Raw genomic sequence first — 17,831 nt, 5'->3', positions numbered from 1 at the left:
CAAAATAGAAACTAACTCATACAATAATATACAATCAAACGTGGCACAGTCTAATTAAAATTAGACCAAACTTTCGTTCCGTTTTTTTTATTAGCTTTAATTTTTAATAAGCCACTTTGTTCGGGTCTGAAGACGGGCCTCTTGCAATCTAATTAAAATTTTCCTTTTTTCTTATTAGCTTTAATTTTTAACATAGCTACTTCAGTTAGGGTCTAACGACAGTCCTCTTGAACCAATGAACGTTCGTCAAATTAACCTTTTGACCTAACTCTATGACATCTGCTTTAACCAATCAAATTTCTACATTCTCCAGCTCTGGGAGCCTGTAGGTTGGCGCCTCTCTCCTGGGAAAAATTTTAACACAGGCCTCCTGTATTTGTATTCTATATTCAGGTAGGGCCCGTGGACATAATACAACCAGTCCCTATGGTAGTTAGTCACTGACCTGTGTATATAAATAGTGTTTAAAAATAGATCAACTGCCAAAATACAGTTTTAACATCGAGATCAGAAAATAGAAATAGTTAAATATCATTTTAAAAAGGGTTAATTTTATTTATTTTACAATGACAATTTCTACATAGAATTACTATTTTGAATTAAAAATCAACACAAAACCTCAAAGTAAAAAAAATATATTAAAGAAGCAAAATTATCAAAAACAGTTGAAGCTTTTTGAATTTTTTTATTTGTATGATTTTAAACACCAGTTAGTGTTTGATTAAAGTCGAACGTGAATGAATTATGAATTAATTATGGACATGTGAGACAAACTGGTATTTTTCCAAGTCATTAGAACACCTCTTCTTTCTATTCATATAAGTATTAGCATTTTCATTTCCATAAATGAAAATAAGGAAACCCATCTTTAAAACTCTTTTTTGTAGAATCGAACACTGTCTTTTGTATCATTTTGAAAACCACTTAGCGTTGATTAAGATCGAACTTGACAAAAACACAGGGTTTAGTAAATTATTATAGAATCAGTGAGGATTGAAATTGGTCCATAATACACTCTCATGATTATATTACTTAGCAATAACTACAAACATACATTATTCAACAAAAAAACAATAAAACTCTGTATGGTCTAATGGACGACTTGATTACAAATTAACCCTTATACTTATATCGTCTGTATTATGCATTATAGTTTCAAAATCATCTATAGCGGGTATTCATTTCCAACTTAGATTAATTATCAAGAGGTTTAAGATTATACCTTGATGTTATTCGGCAACCTTTGACAATTTCCGTAAAGCTGAATCTGACTCGGTAATAAAGCCTTTATAAGATAAATCTGTCACTTACTTAGGCCTATGCATTTAAAGATGGGTTCCCTTATTTTCATTTATGAAATACTTATATGAATAGCAAGTAGAGGTGTTCTAATGACTTGGAAAAATACCAGTTTGTCCATAATTAATTCATAATTAGCTAAATCATTAGAGAATTCCAGCAGAATTCCAATGAGTGACCGATCAAGAAAGGTCCAAAAGGGTTTTTTTGTTTATCCAGACTGTACTTAAATGGACATTTATGATTGATTAAAACTTTTAATTATATGCAATAAGAACATAATGATGTGATTAAGAATATATGAAATATGAATATATCAAATAGTTTGCTTAATTTGACAATAAAAAATAAGGAAACCCATCTTTAATGCAAGTGTTCACCAATGATACATTTTATTATTAGTTTGAATACATATCTTACGAAGATTTTGATTTCATTGACTTGGTTTACAAATACTCGTAGTCCTGAATGATCAGTCTCTGATATTTGAATTACCAGAATCACGTGATCACGTGATCACGTGACAATACTGACATAGTCCCGGTAAACAATGGTCGCCATTCATTACGGTGATCTGTTGCAGAGCGATTAGCGTAACTTTCACGTCAGGCCGTTTGACTTGATGTTTAATAGTGTTATTTTGAAGGAAAAGAATAAATAATTATTTACTATTAGCTGTATTGCTTACTTTGTGGAAATGAATTAAGTCCATTAGCCTTTGATAGGCGATATTAAATACTTAAAACCACTTTTTAATAGACTCGTAAAAACATACAGAGTAAATAGTGGGCGATTGATAATCCATATACATGTACCTATTAGTATACATTCAATAGACCCCATCCTAAGCTTCGATATATTCTTTAAATAAAACATTCTGTTTTTTTCTCTTTGAATGACGGCTTCTTAAAGGGGCAGTATGCAAAATTGTCATTATCAAAAGCGTGGTGAATAATACCTGAAAATACTTCTAAAGTATGCTATTTATATCTATGTATACAATATGTATACAAATTAATGGCTGAATTTTTTTGTTAGATTTTTCAGATACGTTAAAGGACACATTACTGTAGATTTTAATATATAGCTTTCACAAATTTGAGCAAACAAATTACTCGACCTACAAAAATCGGAATGCCCCTTTAACAATTCGGGTCTGTAACAGCGGATCTCTTCACATAGCTTCCCTTCAACTTGGCATCCCTTTCAGAGACCCCCTCCCCCCTCTCCGAGACCCCGAAAGGTTTTAATTCAAATGAAACATGATTACAGATGTCGGAAGAACAAATTGATAAAACCAGCAATCAATGACAATAAAATTGTGAATCGATTCCAACTTATCACGACATAATATCAATCACAACCTTGAATCAATCATCATTTTTTCTACAATTTGGCAGGTATTGCACGAAACAAACAGTGATTTGCAGTTAATGAAGAGAACAAATACTATCGATTGGGACGAGAATTTGTAATTATTGAGATACATTATAGAAATTTCAGTCTCGTATAGATATATACCTGGCTATTGTATAACTTAAGTGGATTTTGATGAGATTAGCTATGGAATGATTCAATACTAAAAACCATTTATTTAATGAATATTGAAGTTGAATATTGTTTGTTTCTGTGACTGTAATGGACTCCGAGAACCAAACCAGTATTTATTCTCTGGGTAGAGTCGGTGCAATCATTTTCAAGTTTTATCTCCGTTCGGATCGACCAAATAGTTTTATTGTAACAGGATGAGGTAGTATTCATAACAGAGAAGGTTTGTGTTTTAATTTTACGCATGATTTCTTTGTTTGGGTTTCTGGTACGCTTGTTTTTTAGTAACAGAAACTTTACATGATTTTATGATTAACAGAAACATTTCATGATTTTCTGAATAACAGAAACATTTCAGGATTTTCTGATCAAAAACATTACATGATTTTCTGGTTCGCTGTTTTAAAATTGAATTATTTCATGATTTCCTGAATAACAGAAACATTTCATGATTTTCTGAATAACAGAAACATTTCATGATTTCTGAATAGCGGAAACACTTCATGATTTTCTGAATAACAGAAACAATTCATGATTTCTGAATAACGGAAACGCTTCATGATTTTCTGGTACGCTGTTGTTTTAAAATAGAATTATTTCATGATTTTCTGAATAACAGAAACATGATTTTTAGAATAACAGAAACATTTCATGATTTTCTGGTACGCTAGTTGTTATATCAACAGAAATATTTGACGATTGTGTATATATACAGGCCGTTGTTTTGATAACAGAAAACATTTCATGATTTTCTGAAACGCTAGTTGTATTGATAACAAAACATTTCATGATTTTCTGAAAAGCTAGTTGTATTGATAACAAAACATTTCATGATTTTCTGAAACGCTAGTTGTATTGATAACAAAACATTTCATGATTTTCTGAAACGCTAGTTGTATTGATAACAAAACATTTCATCATTTTCTGAAACGCTAGTTGTATTGATAACAAAACATTTCATCATTTTCCGGTACGCCGTTGCTTTAATAACAGAAAACATTTCTTGATTTTCTGGTACGCTATTTGTTTTAATAACAAAAATATTTTATGATTTTTTTGGTATGTTCGGTTTGTTTGATAATAAAAAATCAATAATTGACTTTGAAGTTTCATATTTTTTTTAGTTTTCAAACAGATTTTTTAACTGCCAATGTGTAAATGCAGATCAGTGGGTATTCTGATGACCTAACAGTAAATCATAAGAATCAAAATGCCAGTTACCAAACTTTCTGGGTTCTTGGTATTGTTGGTATCGTGTACGTATAAAGGTAAGAGATTTTTTGTGTGATTTTAATGTACAGGTTCGCCATCCGTTTGACTAATCATATACCTAGTCTCAGAAACGGGATCTTTTTTAGGTAAGTTTCTCAGTAATAGTGTTCACAGATCACCGTCGAAATTTGAGCCTTGTGTCTCAAACGCGCAACTATGACTATCGAATTCAGGCTCGACAGTTGTTCCCCAATGCCGTTAAAGTACACATAGAAAGTACATTCTATCGATTTACTGTAATGGAAGTAAATATTGAGAATCCATGTAATACCATTTAGAATAATTAAAATATATTCGGTTAATATGATAAATTATTCAGCTGGAATAAGAGACAAGGCATAATGATGTTGAAGTCCTAACAATGGCCATGTTGACATCAGAGATTGAAGGTTGAAAAGGTTTAGTGACCAATTGCTTTTATAGAATCTCGTTCAATACCATCAATAACTCGAACCCAAATATAAACAAATAAAGATATAATGAGCAACAAAAAAGGATACACTGAACTGTGAAAGGGTTTTCTAAACTTTGGCAAGCCCAGTGCGGCTGACGTACTGGTGTCGGTGATGTTTAATTTACTCACCATTAACGAGATGGTACGTCGCAAGCTTCCCTAGACTGGGGAAACAAATGGAGGACAGACTGACTCAATGGGGGTGGGGGGCAACTGTCTAGGCTGAATTCAGGAGGGAGCCAGCACTGTGGATGCGTCTTGTCTCAAGCCTCTTCTGGAGCGTATGAAAGGGTTCTTCCAAGAATTTTTTCGAAAAATTTAATTGAATTTTCGCATTCTGACACTTATTTTGGGGCAAAAACGTATTAAAAATCAAATTTTCTATTTTGTAAAAAATAATGTAGGGGAACAATATTGGAACTGCAACCAATGAGCAAGATTCACAACTAGATAGCAATATTGTTTTTACAGGAACTCTGGGTTTTACAATCGGCAATGAAACAGCTCTGAGGAATTCCATATTCGAAGAGAAAAGGTATGATGTCAATGTTCGCCCAAATTCTCACGTACTGGTATCAGTGATGTTTAATTTACTCGCCATTAACGAGCTGGTGAGTCTGAAAAATCTCTTCCCTTGCCATGGTAAAATCCTAAAATTGTTTCATGCGATCGCACTTGACACCCAGGAAAATATTTAGGCTAAAGCCGCTGTTATTACAACAATACCTTTACGCTATGCATCGTTTCTATCTTCATTTACCGAAATCGAGATCAGAGTACTGGATAGAGCTCGATTGGAGAGTTCTGAACAGGTTCCATCTGTTCCAATTCTGCCCCAATCGAACGGTACGGAAACGGAATATGTCACATTCAAAACTTCACTTTCTTTTAGAATATTCGAGAACAGAAATTTTCAGTCAGTGGCTGGTTTACTATGGTGAGTAGAATTTAGTCACTTGAGACCATGTTATTTAGCACCCTAGGTCAGTGCTTCTTTAAGAGAGTATCTCTTATAAAACCTTATGTTACCGAGGCGAGGCCGCCAGAGGTCTGCCAGAGGTTACAAGAAGCCGACCGATTTCAATTGGTATGAAATGAATTTTGAGCATTTAGAGGGTTTAATTTTCACGGGCCTGAGGGGAGGACAATGATTCCCTTCCCCCGAAAATACACCACTGTCGCACAGGACCCCCATTTAGATATTCTATAGTTTCTTCATTAGCCCAAAACGAAGCTGAAAAGGGACTTTAAAACTACACTTCATTATAGAGAAAGTATGAAAGTATCTCACTCTCTCTCTGTTTCTCAGCTTTCTGAATAAATATGACAGCCACATCGTCGGCTGATCTTGAAAATTTATAAATAGCAAGAACACCACCTATAATCATATCCATGAGATGGTATTGCTTCTCCTTTTAGAGATGGACAGATCGACGTTTAGCTTGGAATACTTCAGAATACGGTGATGTCCAGTTTTTATTTGCGACCCAAACTGACGTGTGGAAACCCGCTTTGGTCATCAGCAACTCGTAAGTACATGTAGATTCTTTCTCATTTGGAACATCTTCCTGACAACAGTGGATTTGACGCTGTTCCTATAATATTGGTTGTATCAACGGCCGAATTTCCTCGAGCTATACAGAACCACAGAAAATTGTGATAGCTCCATTGCTGATGGACCATGATCCGACACATCTACCACAGATACGCGGCTTGCGTATACCTGCAGGGCCTGTGAAGGCGACAGCCTCCCGAGACGGGGTACAAGTTTTGGGCAAATACAAATCTACAAATACAAATCTAGCTCAACATATGTTCAAATGCAAAACGTCAAACACAAAACACTACCAACACAATCATGTTCATATACAAATGTTCAATAACAATTCTCGCTCAACAAATCTCCAAATTTCTCCAAATATATGTCGAATATATCTGAAGGTCATGATTATCAACGTGCTCAACTACGACGACATTGTTCTAGATGAGCAAATACCCCCCATGTCGCCATTGGGTGAAGCATGTTGGTATATCGCCGTCCTCTGTTTATTTCATTATTCATATTTACAATTTCAGAATTGATGACTTTGAAGTAATACGAGATTTGTACGCTCCTCTCAGGATCGACTCAAAAGGTACGCTGGTATGGGAACCACCCGGTATTTATCAGGTCAACTGTCAGGCGGATATCAAATTCTACCCCTTTGACGAACAGGAGTGCCACATCACCCTACAGAGCTGGGGGTATAACTTAATAGAGGTCAACCTAACGGCACTTTATAATGGAATCAGCTTCCGGGAATTCAAACCAAACGGAGAGTGGAACCTGGAAGACAATCGAACAGAAAGTCTTACTGCAGTCGATGCCAAGGGGGATTCCAATGGCCGCTTGATCTTCTTTTTCAAGCTGACCAGAAAATCCCAATATTATTGGCTGAATGTGCTGTTGCCAGTTATCGTTAACTCGGTATTAACAGCTCTGGTGTTTGCTCTACCAGCAGAATCTGGTGAAAAGATGGGGTATTCGTTAACAGTGCTGTTATCTTTCGCTGTCTTACTGACTCTGATTGCAGACAAGATTCCCTCAACATCTCTTACAACTCCTGTAATAGGTAAGTCAAATTCTGATCTTATCGCAATGAATTAAAATTCCTGTCTATATCTCGGTTTCCTGCCATTCCAGATCAACTTGGCTAGATTATGACATAATTGACGCAAATACCATTTAAGCTAAGGCTTTCTGAATTCCTTGCTTTAATGAATAATGTCTTTTTTATTTTGTATCGGGCCCATACCCTTCAGTGGCTCAACAAGATTTGGGATGGGGGAGGCGAGGACATAAGTAGATTTGGGGCCCTTCCCAAGGGAATTTTTTTCTCAACATATAATCTCCTGCATTCAAGGACCCGTCTGTAAGTCAATTTAATACCTTTTATTGGAAGATTTAAAGATTTTCAGTATGTAGTTTAATGCTATTTCATTCATTTATATATTATGTACATTTTCTGGCGTAGGAGGGGGAGGGGGTGGGGGTTCGTGTGATAGTTGAGCTACTGATGCCTTCTATTTTTTTTATTTTTTGATGATACGGAATTCTCTTATTTACAGTTGTGTATTTCTCGATCGTGTTGGTGATGGGGGCTCTGGCAGTACTACTCAGTACATTTGTCCTGGACCTCTACTTCATGGACGAGACGCAACCCATTTCAAACTGGCTAATGATGCTGTTTAGAGACATCCTCGGTCGTATGGTGTGTTACAAAGGCTGTCGCAGTCCATGTCGATCCGGTACAGACGTCCATCCGACGCAATTAACGGATCTACAAGAGAAGAAATCCACAGAAAGGAAATCATCCACTATTAAACGGGAAACCTTCAAAAGAGAATCGTCGCTACATCACCTCGGTATTAACCGTAAGGATGATCTAACGTGGAAGGACATTGCTAATATTCTCGATATAATTTTCTTTAGAATGTATTGTTTCATTATTGTTACTGTTACTGTTGGTTTTCTCACTGCAGCTTACAATCATATTGGTTAACGTTTACTCTCATTTCAATATGGCCGCTTAAATTTCAATATGGCCGCTTAAATTTCAATATGGCTGTTTAAAGTACAAAAATGGCTGTGCAATATGGCCAGTAAAATTCCAATGTGGCTGCTAAAATTCAGTATGGCTGTTAAAATTCAATATGGTCGCTAAAACTTCAATATGGCTGCTAAAATTCAATATGGTCGCTAAAATTTTAATATGGCTGCTAAAATTCAATATGGCCGCTAAAATTACAAGATGTGGCTCATAATCGTATTGGTTAACTTTTATTCTCATTTCAATATGGCCGCTAAATACAATATAATTGCTAAAATTCCATTATGGCCGCTAAAATTCAATATGGCCGCTAAAATTACAAGATGTTCGCTTAAATCCAATTATTGCCTTTTCAATTTGAATGGAGTTTTACGTCCTACTCTCCTAAATCTAATTGGGCTCATGAAGACGGGCAACGCCATGCAGTGTGCAATGATGGAAATTTTGCGAGGTCAGTGACATTAGCCTACTGTTTTTCGATTTCCAACTGCCGAGGTATCTTTAACGTGCACAGCCTACAGCAGACGGAACCTCCGTTTTTAAATAAGCTTAGAATTCCACCCATAACAAAATATTCATGGCAAGTTTCTTAGTTTTGTTTTCTGGATTTAAGTGGTAAATTGGTTTCAAATGATTTTTTTTTAAATCCTAAAACATTTTATAACAATTTTGTTTGATCAATCATATTAGTCTATGTACATAGTACGGTATATGTTTTTATTATTGTTAGTGGCCAGGGAAATTGACCATTAAAATTAATGGCCAGTAATGGTCAGTAAGTATCAAAATGGACCTTCGATTAATAAAACAATAAAGATGGAATAAAAGAAATATATGGACGATATATTCGAACACATCATGACGTCAAGAAATGGGATTAATGTGACAAACTATGGGTCTATCTGTAAACTGTCCACTTGTCTAGTGTTTTATCATGGACAAACCAAGACAAATCTTGATTAAAAGTTAAAAATGCTCATGCCCTTGATTGTTCGGAGGGGCAAGTTACATATTCGGAGGGGTAATGGTGCATGGTTTAGTTGTAATCCAAGCATGCGGATGATCCATTTGAAAGGGAAATGAATCTAATTGCATGATGACACTCTGTCTTGCAGACGTAGAAAAAAATCGGCGACAAATATCGAACTGGTTTGATATCATAAAACTGGTGCCGGCAACGCAATAATCTTGTCGTGGAAGGAAGAGCGGGTACACGTGAGGTTTTATTCAAGATTCGAGTCAGCGACAAAAATCATCGACCAAGACTGTCCGTGTGCCCGCACCATAAGGTGACATCTATTTATTGATATGGCGTGTGGTTCAAACAACGATGATGTCCGATAAAGTGAGTGGACGAACCATGTTTCATGGTTTCAGGTACCAGTCTCTATCATCTAGTCCATCTTTGTTTGCGCATATCGCTGAAAATATAATTCTACTTTCGCTTTCAAAATTGCGATAAAAGTATTCTGCGGCTTCCCACATTAGAAATATTTCCTGGGAGAGGTCATCCTGACCCTTCACTATGATTAGTGCCATCAAAACTCTGCAAAGAGTCCCATGGTCGCTCGGATCCCCGCCACACCCCCACGCGCGTTCAATGACACGCTGCTTACGTTACTGGGTGTAAATGCCAAGTAAGTGAAGTTAAATCGAATTCCAGGGAGCGAGGTAACATTGTCTGGTCATTTCTGAATATCTCTACAGTGATTGGTAAATAAAACAAATTAACTAGTACAGTTACTAATTACACTGATCTATTGTGTTTTGTTGATATAAATAAAACCTAGAATATTAATACAGAATACAACATGAAAATACAATTACGAGATTTATTATCTAAAACTATATTTACAATCTTTTATTACGGTTGAAAAGACTGGTTTGAAAGGACTATAGATTAATCAGCTGATTGTTTGCTGAATGGTTTTGATTTTTTAAAGGGATTTTAGAGATGCTGCCTGGTGGTGTTTTGGACTTTGAACTCTTTTGTATCCATTTTCCTTAAAGGGTCAGATTCGCCGATTGTTTGACCAATCTTGATAAACATTCGCCATCTCCAGGGGATGATTTGAGTCTTGAAAATATGTAAACAATCTTCAGAAAGTCTAGAAATGTACGAAAATCATATAATTCCTTCCTAAATACCTCAAACTAGGAATTGCTCTTTCTATTTCCATATAAATGTATGTCTTTTCTATGACAAAGTATCAAGAAAAGGCGAGTCGTCTTTTGAACTGTCTAACGCGGATAATTCTGGACACAAATTTAGTGGATTTGAAGGCTCAAATTTCAACGGTGAGCTGTCAACACTATTACTGATTATGTAAGCTAAAAAATACTCGTTCTGAGACTAGGGTTTAATTGGTCAAACGGATCGCGGTACTGTCCCTTTAATAACAAGATGAATAACTCCATTGTTTATATCTTTATTCATTCTTTTATCTTTTTATTCACAAATTGAATACAGAGAACTGACAAAAGCGGCCCATGAATCCATGAAGGAGTATTGTCTGAAATCACGCTATATTAAATAACGTGGTTTTATTATAAACTGAATAATAAATTCACAAAATACGTCATGATTACAGTCAATTTTTACAACCACCCATAAAAGGGGCATTCCGTTTTTTTTATGAAGGTAGAAAATATTTTTGCTCAAATTTGTGAAAACCACACATCAATATCTAGAGAAATGTGTCCCTAAATGTATCTGAAAGTTTTATTTTTAAAAAAATCAGCCGTTATTTTTTTTTAAGCCAAAACTATCTAAAAAGTTAACGTAAACTTTTTAAGATCGTTATGTTTTTTGGAAGCTGTTAGAAAACTACTGAATGGATTAAAGTAAAATAAACGCCTACTTGTAGAGACATATGTCTCCTACGTATTCTTAAGATTTCAAAAACACCAAAACTAGGTCAAATTGCTTAATTAACAATTAGTACTCTCCGTTTTTAATTAACCCTTTTAAAACAAATTCAGTTTGATTAAGACATAGATATAAATAGCATGCTTATAATTCACGACGAAAAATTCGCATTACTGCGTCTTTAATATTTATTTTCATACATGACAATGAAACGGTAGGGTGGGACACTAAGTGTATTAGTATGATTATGACATGGAAGATATGATGAATATAAAATGAATCATACAAAGATTTGTAAAAGCTGTAATAGACTCAGCTAGTGGAATAATGGTCGTTTAAAATGATATAGTTATGAGGTAGTGTTATTCTTAAAATTTTTAAAAATGTGGGAAAATATATTATCCGTTTCTAAAGGGATTGTATAGTGTTTCTCTAAATTGTTTATTGGGGATACTGATAGCATCAATTTGCACCATTCCAATTTTCAATCAGACGTCTGTGGTTCCTGTAATTCCACTTAAACTAAGTGTTTGATGACGTCACCAATAGACAAATATGCTTATAACATGAGACCCTTCGCTATTGGTGACATTGTCAAACAAATTGGTGCTATCAGAGTTTATTCAAAAAATCCAAATTGTTGTTTAAAAGATCGCAAGTGGTCGCAGTCCGATATGACAGGGCTATGACAGATAGATCTAGATGACTAAATCTAACTAACTAAGGCATTTGGTGGTAATATTATATATTTTCGTCATACCGGACTGCGACCACTTGAGATCTTTTAGCGACATCAAATGTACTAGGCCGCGGTCAAACGTAAGGAAAGCGCAAGAAAAGTCCCATAAAATTACAAATTATACAACAGTCGCACTCAACTCCTACATATGCAACCATTTGCGTTCCAAATGCACATCTCTATCAAAATCTATTTGCTTGGTGAATTTTACTTGTATTGCGTTCATGTAGATGTCATGACATTCTGTTTCAGTGGCGATCTCTGTTGCGATTATTGGCCTCATTAACGCCCAGAGTACTATATCTGACGCTAATACAACGCTTATAGCGTAGCAGCTCAGTAAGAACGCCTTTCCGGTGTGACAGGATTACAACAGGTAAACTAATATGATTTTATGTTGTTTACCAAGAAATTGGCGTCAAATCAACCCTATCTAAACGATTACAATAGACTAACCTCTATAGAATAATCACTAGGCAATGAGTTCATACACTACAAATATCCAGAACCAGCCAACCGTTAACCGTTTATTTTTAATCCGTTAATCCAATAGATTAGGATTATCCTATCAAGATCATGTCACGACCGAAAGTTGGTAAAAGAGGTCGATCGAAAACGTGACAATGTTTAAAGTAGAGACCGTGTCGTGTCGATTTACAATTTAGAAATATACAGAACGGTGATTTCGAAGGTCGAACTTTCGAACTGTGAAAGTAGGATAGCTCTGTCTCAGTGAGTTGGGATTGTCAAACAAAGTTTCGTAGGATTGACCCCGTCAAGGTAATAGCCCGTCTTTATCAAATTGAGAAGAACAAAATAGTATAATTTTAATTTAATTAAAGGGACAGATCCGCAATTTTCGGGTCTTGAGTTATGTAAATAGTCTTCAGAAGCACTAGAAATGAACGAAAATCCACCAAAAGAAAACCCATGTAACTAGGAATTTCTCTTTATATTTCTATATACATGTATGTCTTTTCTATATATGGCAGAGTCTCCAGAAAAGACGAGTCGTCATTTTAACTTTCTAACGCGGATAATTCTGGACACACATGGATTAACTGGCTCAATTTTCAACGGTGAGCTGTGAACACTATTACTGATTAGCATAGCTAAAAATTCCCATTTTTGAGACTAAGGTACAATTGTTCAAACGCATGGCGAATCTATCCCTTTAAATGTTCCTTAAGATAATTATATTTTAAACTAACAATAATAACAATGCGTTTGCTCCCCATAGAAAGTACAGTGTGTATTGTGAAGAGGGGTTCAGCAAAACAGAATGACGAACCGGAATACTATAGGAGCTGTGTTGATACTAATAGCGTCGTTTTATGGTAAGTTGAACGTTATTTGTATATTGCCGAATGTTAAACGCACATTTGCATAGCGTGCTTAATCTGAAAATGATCAAATAAGTTGTACTTCGTTTTGTCTGGTATCTTATTGCGCTTGAGAACATCTCCATGTACTGGAACATTTCAGGCTGACATGTAATTCCATGCAGCGTTTCATCAAATGTATTGTATAAGAACCTTATTGAACCATAGACAAGAAGTGATATGACGTTTTACGTTTTACAAATGACATTCTATTTTACGTCTTAACATATCAATACAGGTTACGCCTTTATCCTGTTACCATTCGATTATGGCTACATCAGGAGTTTTCAACTAAGGGGTAATCGAGGGGTTAAAAAGTTTTGGATAGTAATGAGACGCTTCATTGTCTAACATAAACTTTTTGACCAACTATAATGCAAATCGTTTCATTCAGTCAGGCTATATTGTCCGACATGAAAAAAAATGCACAGGAATTCACGAAATAGTGAGAGTTAACATCGGGGAAGGGGAGTAATAGTAAGGATTTACAGGGGGAAGGGGGCTAATAGTAAGGATTTATAGCGAGAGAAGGGGTAATAAAAAGAATTTACAAGGGGAAGGGGGCTAATAGTACGGATTTATGGGGGGAGAAGGGGTAATATAAAGAATTTACAAGGGGAAGGGGGCTAATAGTAAGGATTTAAAGAGGGAGAAGGGGTAATAGTAAGGATGTATAGGGGGAGATGGGGTGATAGTAAGGATTTATGGGGGAGAAGAGGTAATAAAAACGATTTACAGTGGAGAGAGGGTAATAGTAACGACTTATAGGGGAAGGGGGTAATAGTAAGGATTTATAGAGGGAATAGGGTAATAAAAATAATTTACAAGGGGAAGGGGGTTATATTAAGGATTTATAGGGGAAAGGGTGTAATAGTAAGGATTTATAGAGGGAATAGGGTAATAATAGGAATTTACAGGGGGAAGAGCGGTAATAGTAAGGATTTATAGGTGGAAGTGTGTAATAGTAAGGATTTATAGGGGGGGGGTATAATAGTAAGGATTTATAGGGGGAAGGGTGTAAAAGTAAGGATTTATAGGGGGAAGGGTGTAATAGTAAGGATTTATAGGGAAGGGGTGTTTAAGCGGTCTTAGAAAGAAAATGTAAAATAAATCAGTAATGTAAAATGTAAAGGAATCTATTATTCATCAATATTGGACCTTATTTGATTTTCTGTAATCATGTCGTAACATAATTTAATGAGAGGTTAAGTAATAGAACCCTTTGTTCATTAACCATAACGTGACAATGGCACGAATCGAACTTCGTAAAGATAACTAATTTTACAACTTTCAATTATTGAAAAATCTATCTTGGTCGATAATTTGACTGATCTAGAGAACCAATCTTCGATAGTTTCTCGTAGCGTGGGTTTTAACTTGAGTGCGTGAACGTCTTAGGCGCGATTACGTATGACTTTCACAATATGGCGTATGGCGAAGTCGTGCTATTGAAAGTAAATGTTTGTAATCCTCCAGAAATATCATTGGAATCGGATAGATTTATCGCCATATTACAATTTCATGCATTTTTAATTGACTTCTCTACCAATGCACGTGCAAACTAAGTATTGACCTAGTAGCGATAATAAAGTGTTATAAAGTTAACTATGGATAGAATATATCGGATTCTTTTCTGCTTCTATTGGAATTGTATTTTATTTACAGGCGCTACGTGTTTTTCTATCAATAACGAGGCTTTATTAAGAACTCAACTGTTCACCAATAATAGTTATGATGTAAATGTCCGGCCCGAAAGTTTAGTGCGAGTTATTGCGACATTGAATCTGATGACCATCAATGAATTGGTACGTTATATATTTTATAATACTATTATATTGTCATAAGGTTTTCTATTTTTTATTCACTATTCAATCAGACGTCTGTGGTTTCTGTGAGGGGGATTTTTAGTCCTAAAAGTAGATCATTTTTACGTTAATTTCTAGGAGGAAAGTGTGTCTATTTCAGATGTTAAATCACTGAACATTATATTTCCATGGACTCTTACACATTCAAAGACAAATGGCATACAGTTGAAAATTTTATTTTGAATATTTATGAAATGAGAGAAAAATTCAATTCGAAGCTCAATATAGTCAGACAGTAGTTCTAGACCTGTATCTGAAATTCGCAGTTGAAATGTGTTTAAATCAGTTTTAGTGCGTCAAATATCACTTGTATATATTTTGTAGAATATCAAAGATCAGTCATTTAAAGTCAGCGGTTGGCTCACTTTGGTAAGTAGCTTTATACAATCATACTAATCAGAAGCGTATTTAGGGGTTGGGGACAGTGGCAGAGAGGGTAACTGTGCCCCCCCCCCCCCTCCCCTTGCAGCACCGAAAGCAAGTTTTTTGGGCCAAAATCTCATAACTAGGTTAGAAATTCGGACAATCTCAAATAACTATTCAGCCATTACAATGATTTAGAACTCTCTTGCGAGGAGTTCCCTTAAGGGGAGATAATCTATAAGATTCAGACAACGATGAGCACCAAAATAAACCCGACTTGTTTTCATTGGACAGTATTGGAGAGATCCCAGATTAGCTTGGACCAGAGAAGACTATGGTAATATAGGTTTTATCTTCGCAACAGAATCGGATGTATGGAGACCAGCCTTAATTGTCGCCAACTCGTAAGTTACGTTTTCCTATTTTTCAACTTTCTTTAAATGGACAGATTCGCCATTATGAGGGGTTGATTTGAATCTTGAATATATGTAAATAGTCTTCAGAAGTACTAGTAATGTACACAAATCGCATAATTGCTTTAGAATTGGTCAAAAGGATGACAAATCTGTCCCTTGAAGATGCAACTTTGTTTTCCTGGGGTCGTTCCTCATCATGCAGAATCCCTCAATAGATTAAAATTCAATACTTCATTGATAAAACCAACGATCATGGCTGCCTCTAAGACCAAAATGTCTGATCAATGGCCCAACTAGATGATGAGTGGGGCCCCTCCCAACTTCCCTCCCACAACGGATGACGGCTTATATATTTATTCATTTCTATTGTTTTATGTTTCCAGAGTCGACAACCTCGGAATAATCCAAGATGCCTACACCCCATTTCGTATCACCAGTCAGGGCGGCATCGTGTGGGAACCTCCAGGTATCTACGAGGTTCACTGTGTAGCTGATATCAGTTATTATCCGTTTGATGAACAAGAATGTCATATCGTGGTCTCGAGCTGGGGGTATAACTTGCTGGAGGTTAATGTTACATACACTGGTAAGTCAACTAAAAACTTACAGTGGTTTAACTATCACGGGGACTGGTTGAACCAAGTTCACGAGCTCCGAACCCTAAGGGAACCTCCATCCAAAGAGAAAAAAAATGAAGGAGAGCATAGTTTAAATTTTCTGATTGGCTGGCGGAATCATCAAACTGACGAATGTTATAGAAGGCCGTGGACTAGTGAATGAAATGAATGGAGTTTTACGTCCTACTTTTCTACATATTGACTAACGAGTGGTATTAGGTATTAGTTTAAAAGGAGGCGGGTTTTTTTTCTTTCGGGTTATATTTTTGCTGACTATGATGCGCATTATACAACGGTGCGTATCATACTAAGAAATATACAAAATATAAGTAATATTGTCTTTTTGCAGGTTCTGGTATCAATCTGGATGAATTTAAAACAAATGGCGAATGGGACCTGACCGAGATAAAGACATTACGCGAAGACAACGTCGATTCTAAAGGGGACCAGTACGGACGAGTCAAATTCTTCTTTAAGCTGAAACGGAAGTCGGAATACTATTGGCTGAACGTGTTACTTCCGGTTATCATCAACTCTGTACTGACAGCTCTGGTGTTCGCTCTGCCAGCAGAATCTGGTGAAAAGATGGGATATTCGCTTACAGTGCTGTTATCTTTCGCTGTCTTACTGACTCTGATTGCAGACAAGATTCCTTCTACATCTATCAATACATCATTAATAGGTAAGTGATCTTTCTGGATTTTATTTTTGTTCCGGATGGGCAAGCTGCAGGTGAAAGTTTGCTATGAGTTAGAGATATTATCAAAATTGTAGCCTTCAATCTAATACTTTTGGTAGGGGCGTATCTAGAAAATGCTCCAGGAATGGGGCCAAAGATGAGAAGCGTCTCTCCTTGGCTTGGTCCGAAGAGCCAAATTTCTTTGAGACCAGAAATCCCCGAGGACGGATTTCAGATGCCAGAGATGACTTTTGAGCATTTAGAGGGCTTAATTTTCACTAAAATAAGACCTTTCACAGGCCTGAGGGGCGGGGGGTGGGGGGGGGGGGCATGGCTGCGCTACCGACCTTTTGGATTGTTACCATAAAGCATACCAATGATTTTATAACTTGTTAATCTTAGATCGAACCCTGTCTATTTCAGTGGTATATTTTTCCATCGTGCTGGTACTGGGAGCTCTGGCTGTTTTACTGTCAACTGTGGTCCTGGACATCTATTTTAACGATCCCGCAGACCCGATCCCGAACTGGGTTAAGAAATCGTTTCGTTTTCTGGGACGGATTTTGTGTTATGAGGGATGTCAAAAAAGAAAAAAGACCAACAGAATTAATGTGGTGGGGGAAATGACGACCAGGGACATGCCTTTAGAGTTTCAGATGAACGGGACCACAAAAACACCGTCCACTCCACCTCCGCAGACAATCAAGTCGGAACTGATGCATTCCATGGAGGTCAAAC

The 17,831-nt window shown here is 36.2% G+C and overlaps 2 protein-coding genes across 2 annotated transcripts; both read left to right on the top strand.

The window, feature by feature from the left end:
• Nucleotides 1-4,057: 4,057 nt before the first annotated feature.
• Nucleotides 4,058-8,115, top strand: LOTGIDRAFT_172305 (hypothetical protein; the record flags this gene model as incomplete). The annotated part of the gene is made up of 6 exons (XM_009049174.1): nucleotides 4,058-4,115; nucleotides 5,045-5,184; nucleotides 5,466-5,510; nucleotides 5,993-6,102; nucleotides 6,650-7,185; nucleotides 7,682-8,115. The coding sequence occupies 6 exons, from the start codon at nucleotides 4,058-4,060 to the stop codon at nucleotides 8,113-8,115; spliced, it is 1,323 nt and encodes a 440-aa protein (XP_009047422.1).
• Nucleotides 8,116-15,660: 7,545 nt separating this feature from the next.
• Nucleotides 15,661-17,104, top strand: LOTGIDRAFT_138887 (hypothetical protein; the record flags this gene model as incomplete). The annotated part of the gene is made up of 3 exons (XM_009049173.1): nucleotides 15,661-15,785; nucleotides 16,181-16,383; nucleotides 16,764-17,104. Coding segments are annotated over 3 exons (669 nt in total), but the record flags the coding sequence as incomplete, so codon positions are not given.
• Nucleotides 17,105-17,831: the final 727 nt, after the last annotated feature.

The sequence above is a fragment of the Lottia gigantea genome, assembly GCF_000327385.1.
Source record: "Lottia gigantea unplaced genomic scaffold LOTGIsca_130, whole genome shotgun sequence".
Taxonomy (NCBI): domain Eukaryota; kingdom Metazoa; phylum Mollusca; class Gastropoda; family Lottiidae; genus Lottia; species Lottia gigantea.
The sequence above is the reverse complement of the archived record's forward strand: the minus strand, read 5'-3'. Positions and strand labels throughout refer to the sequence as shown.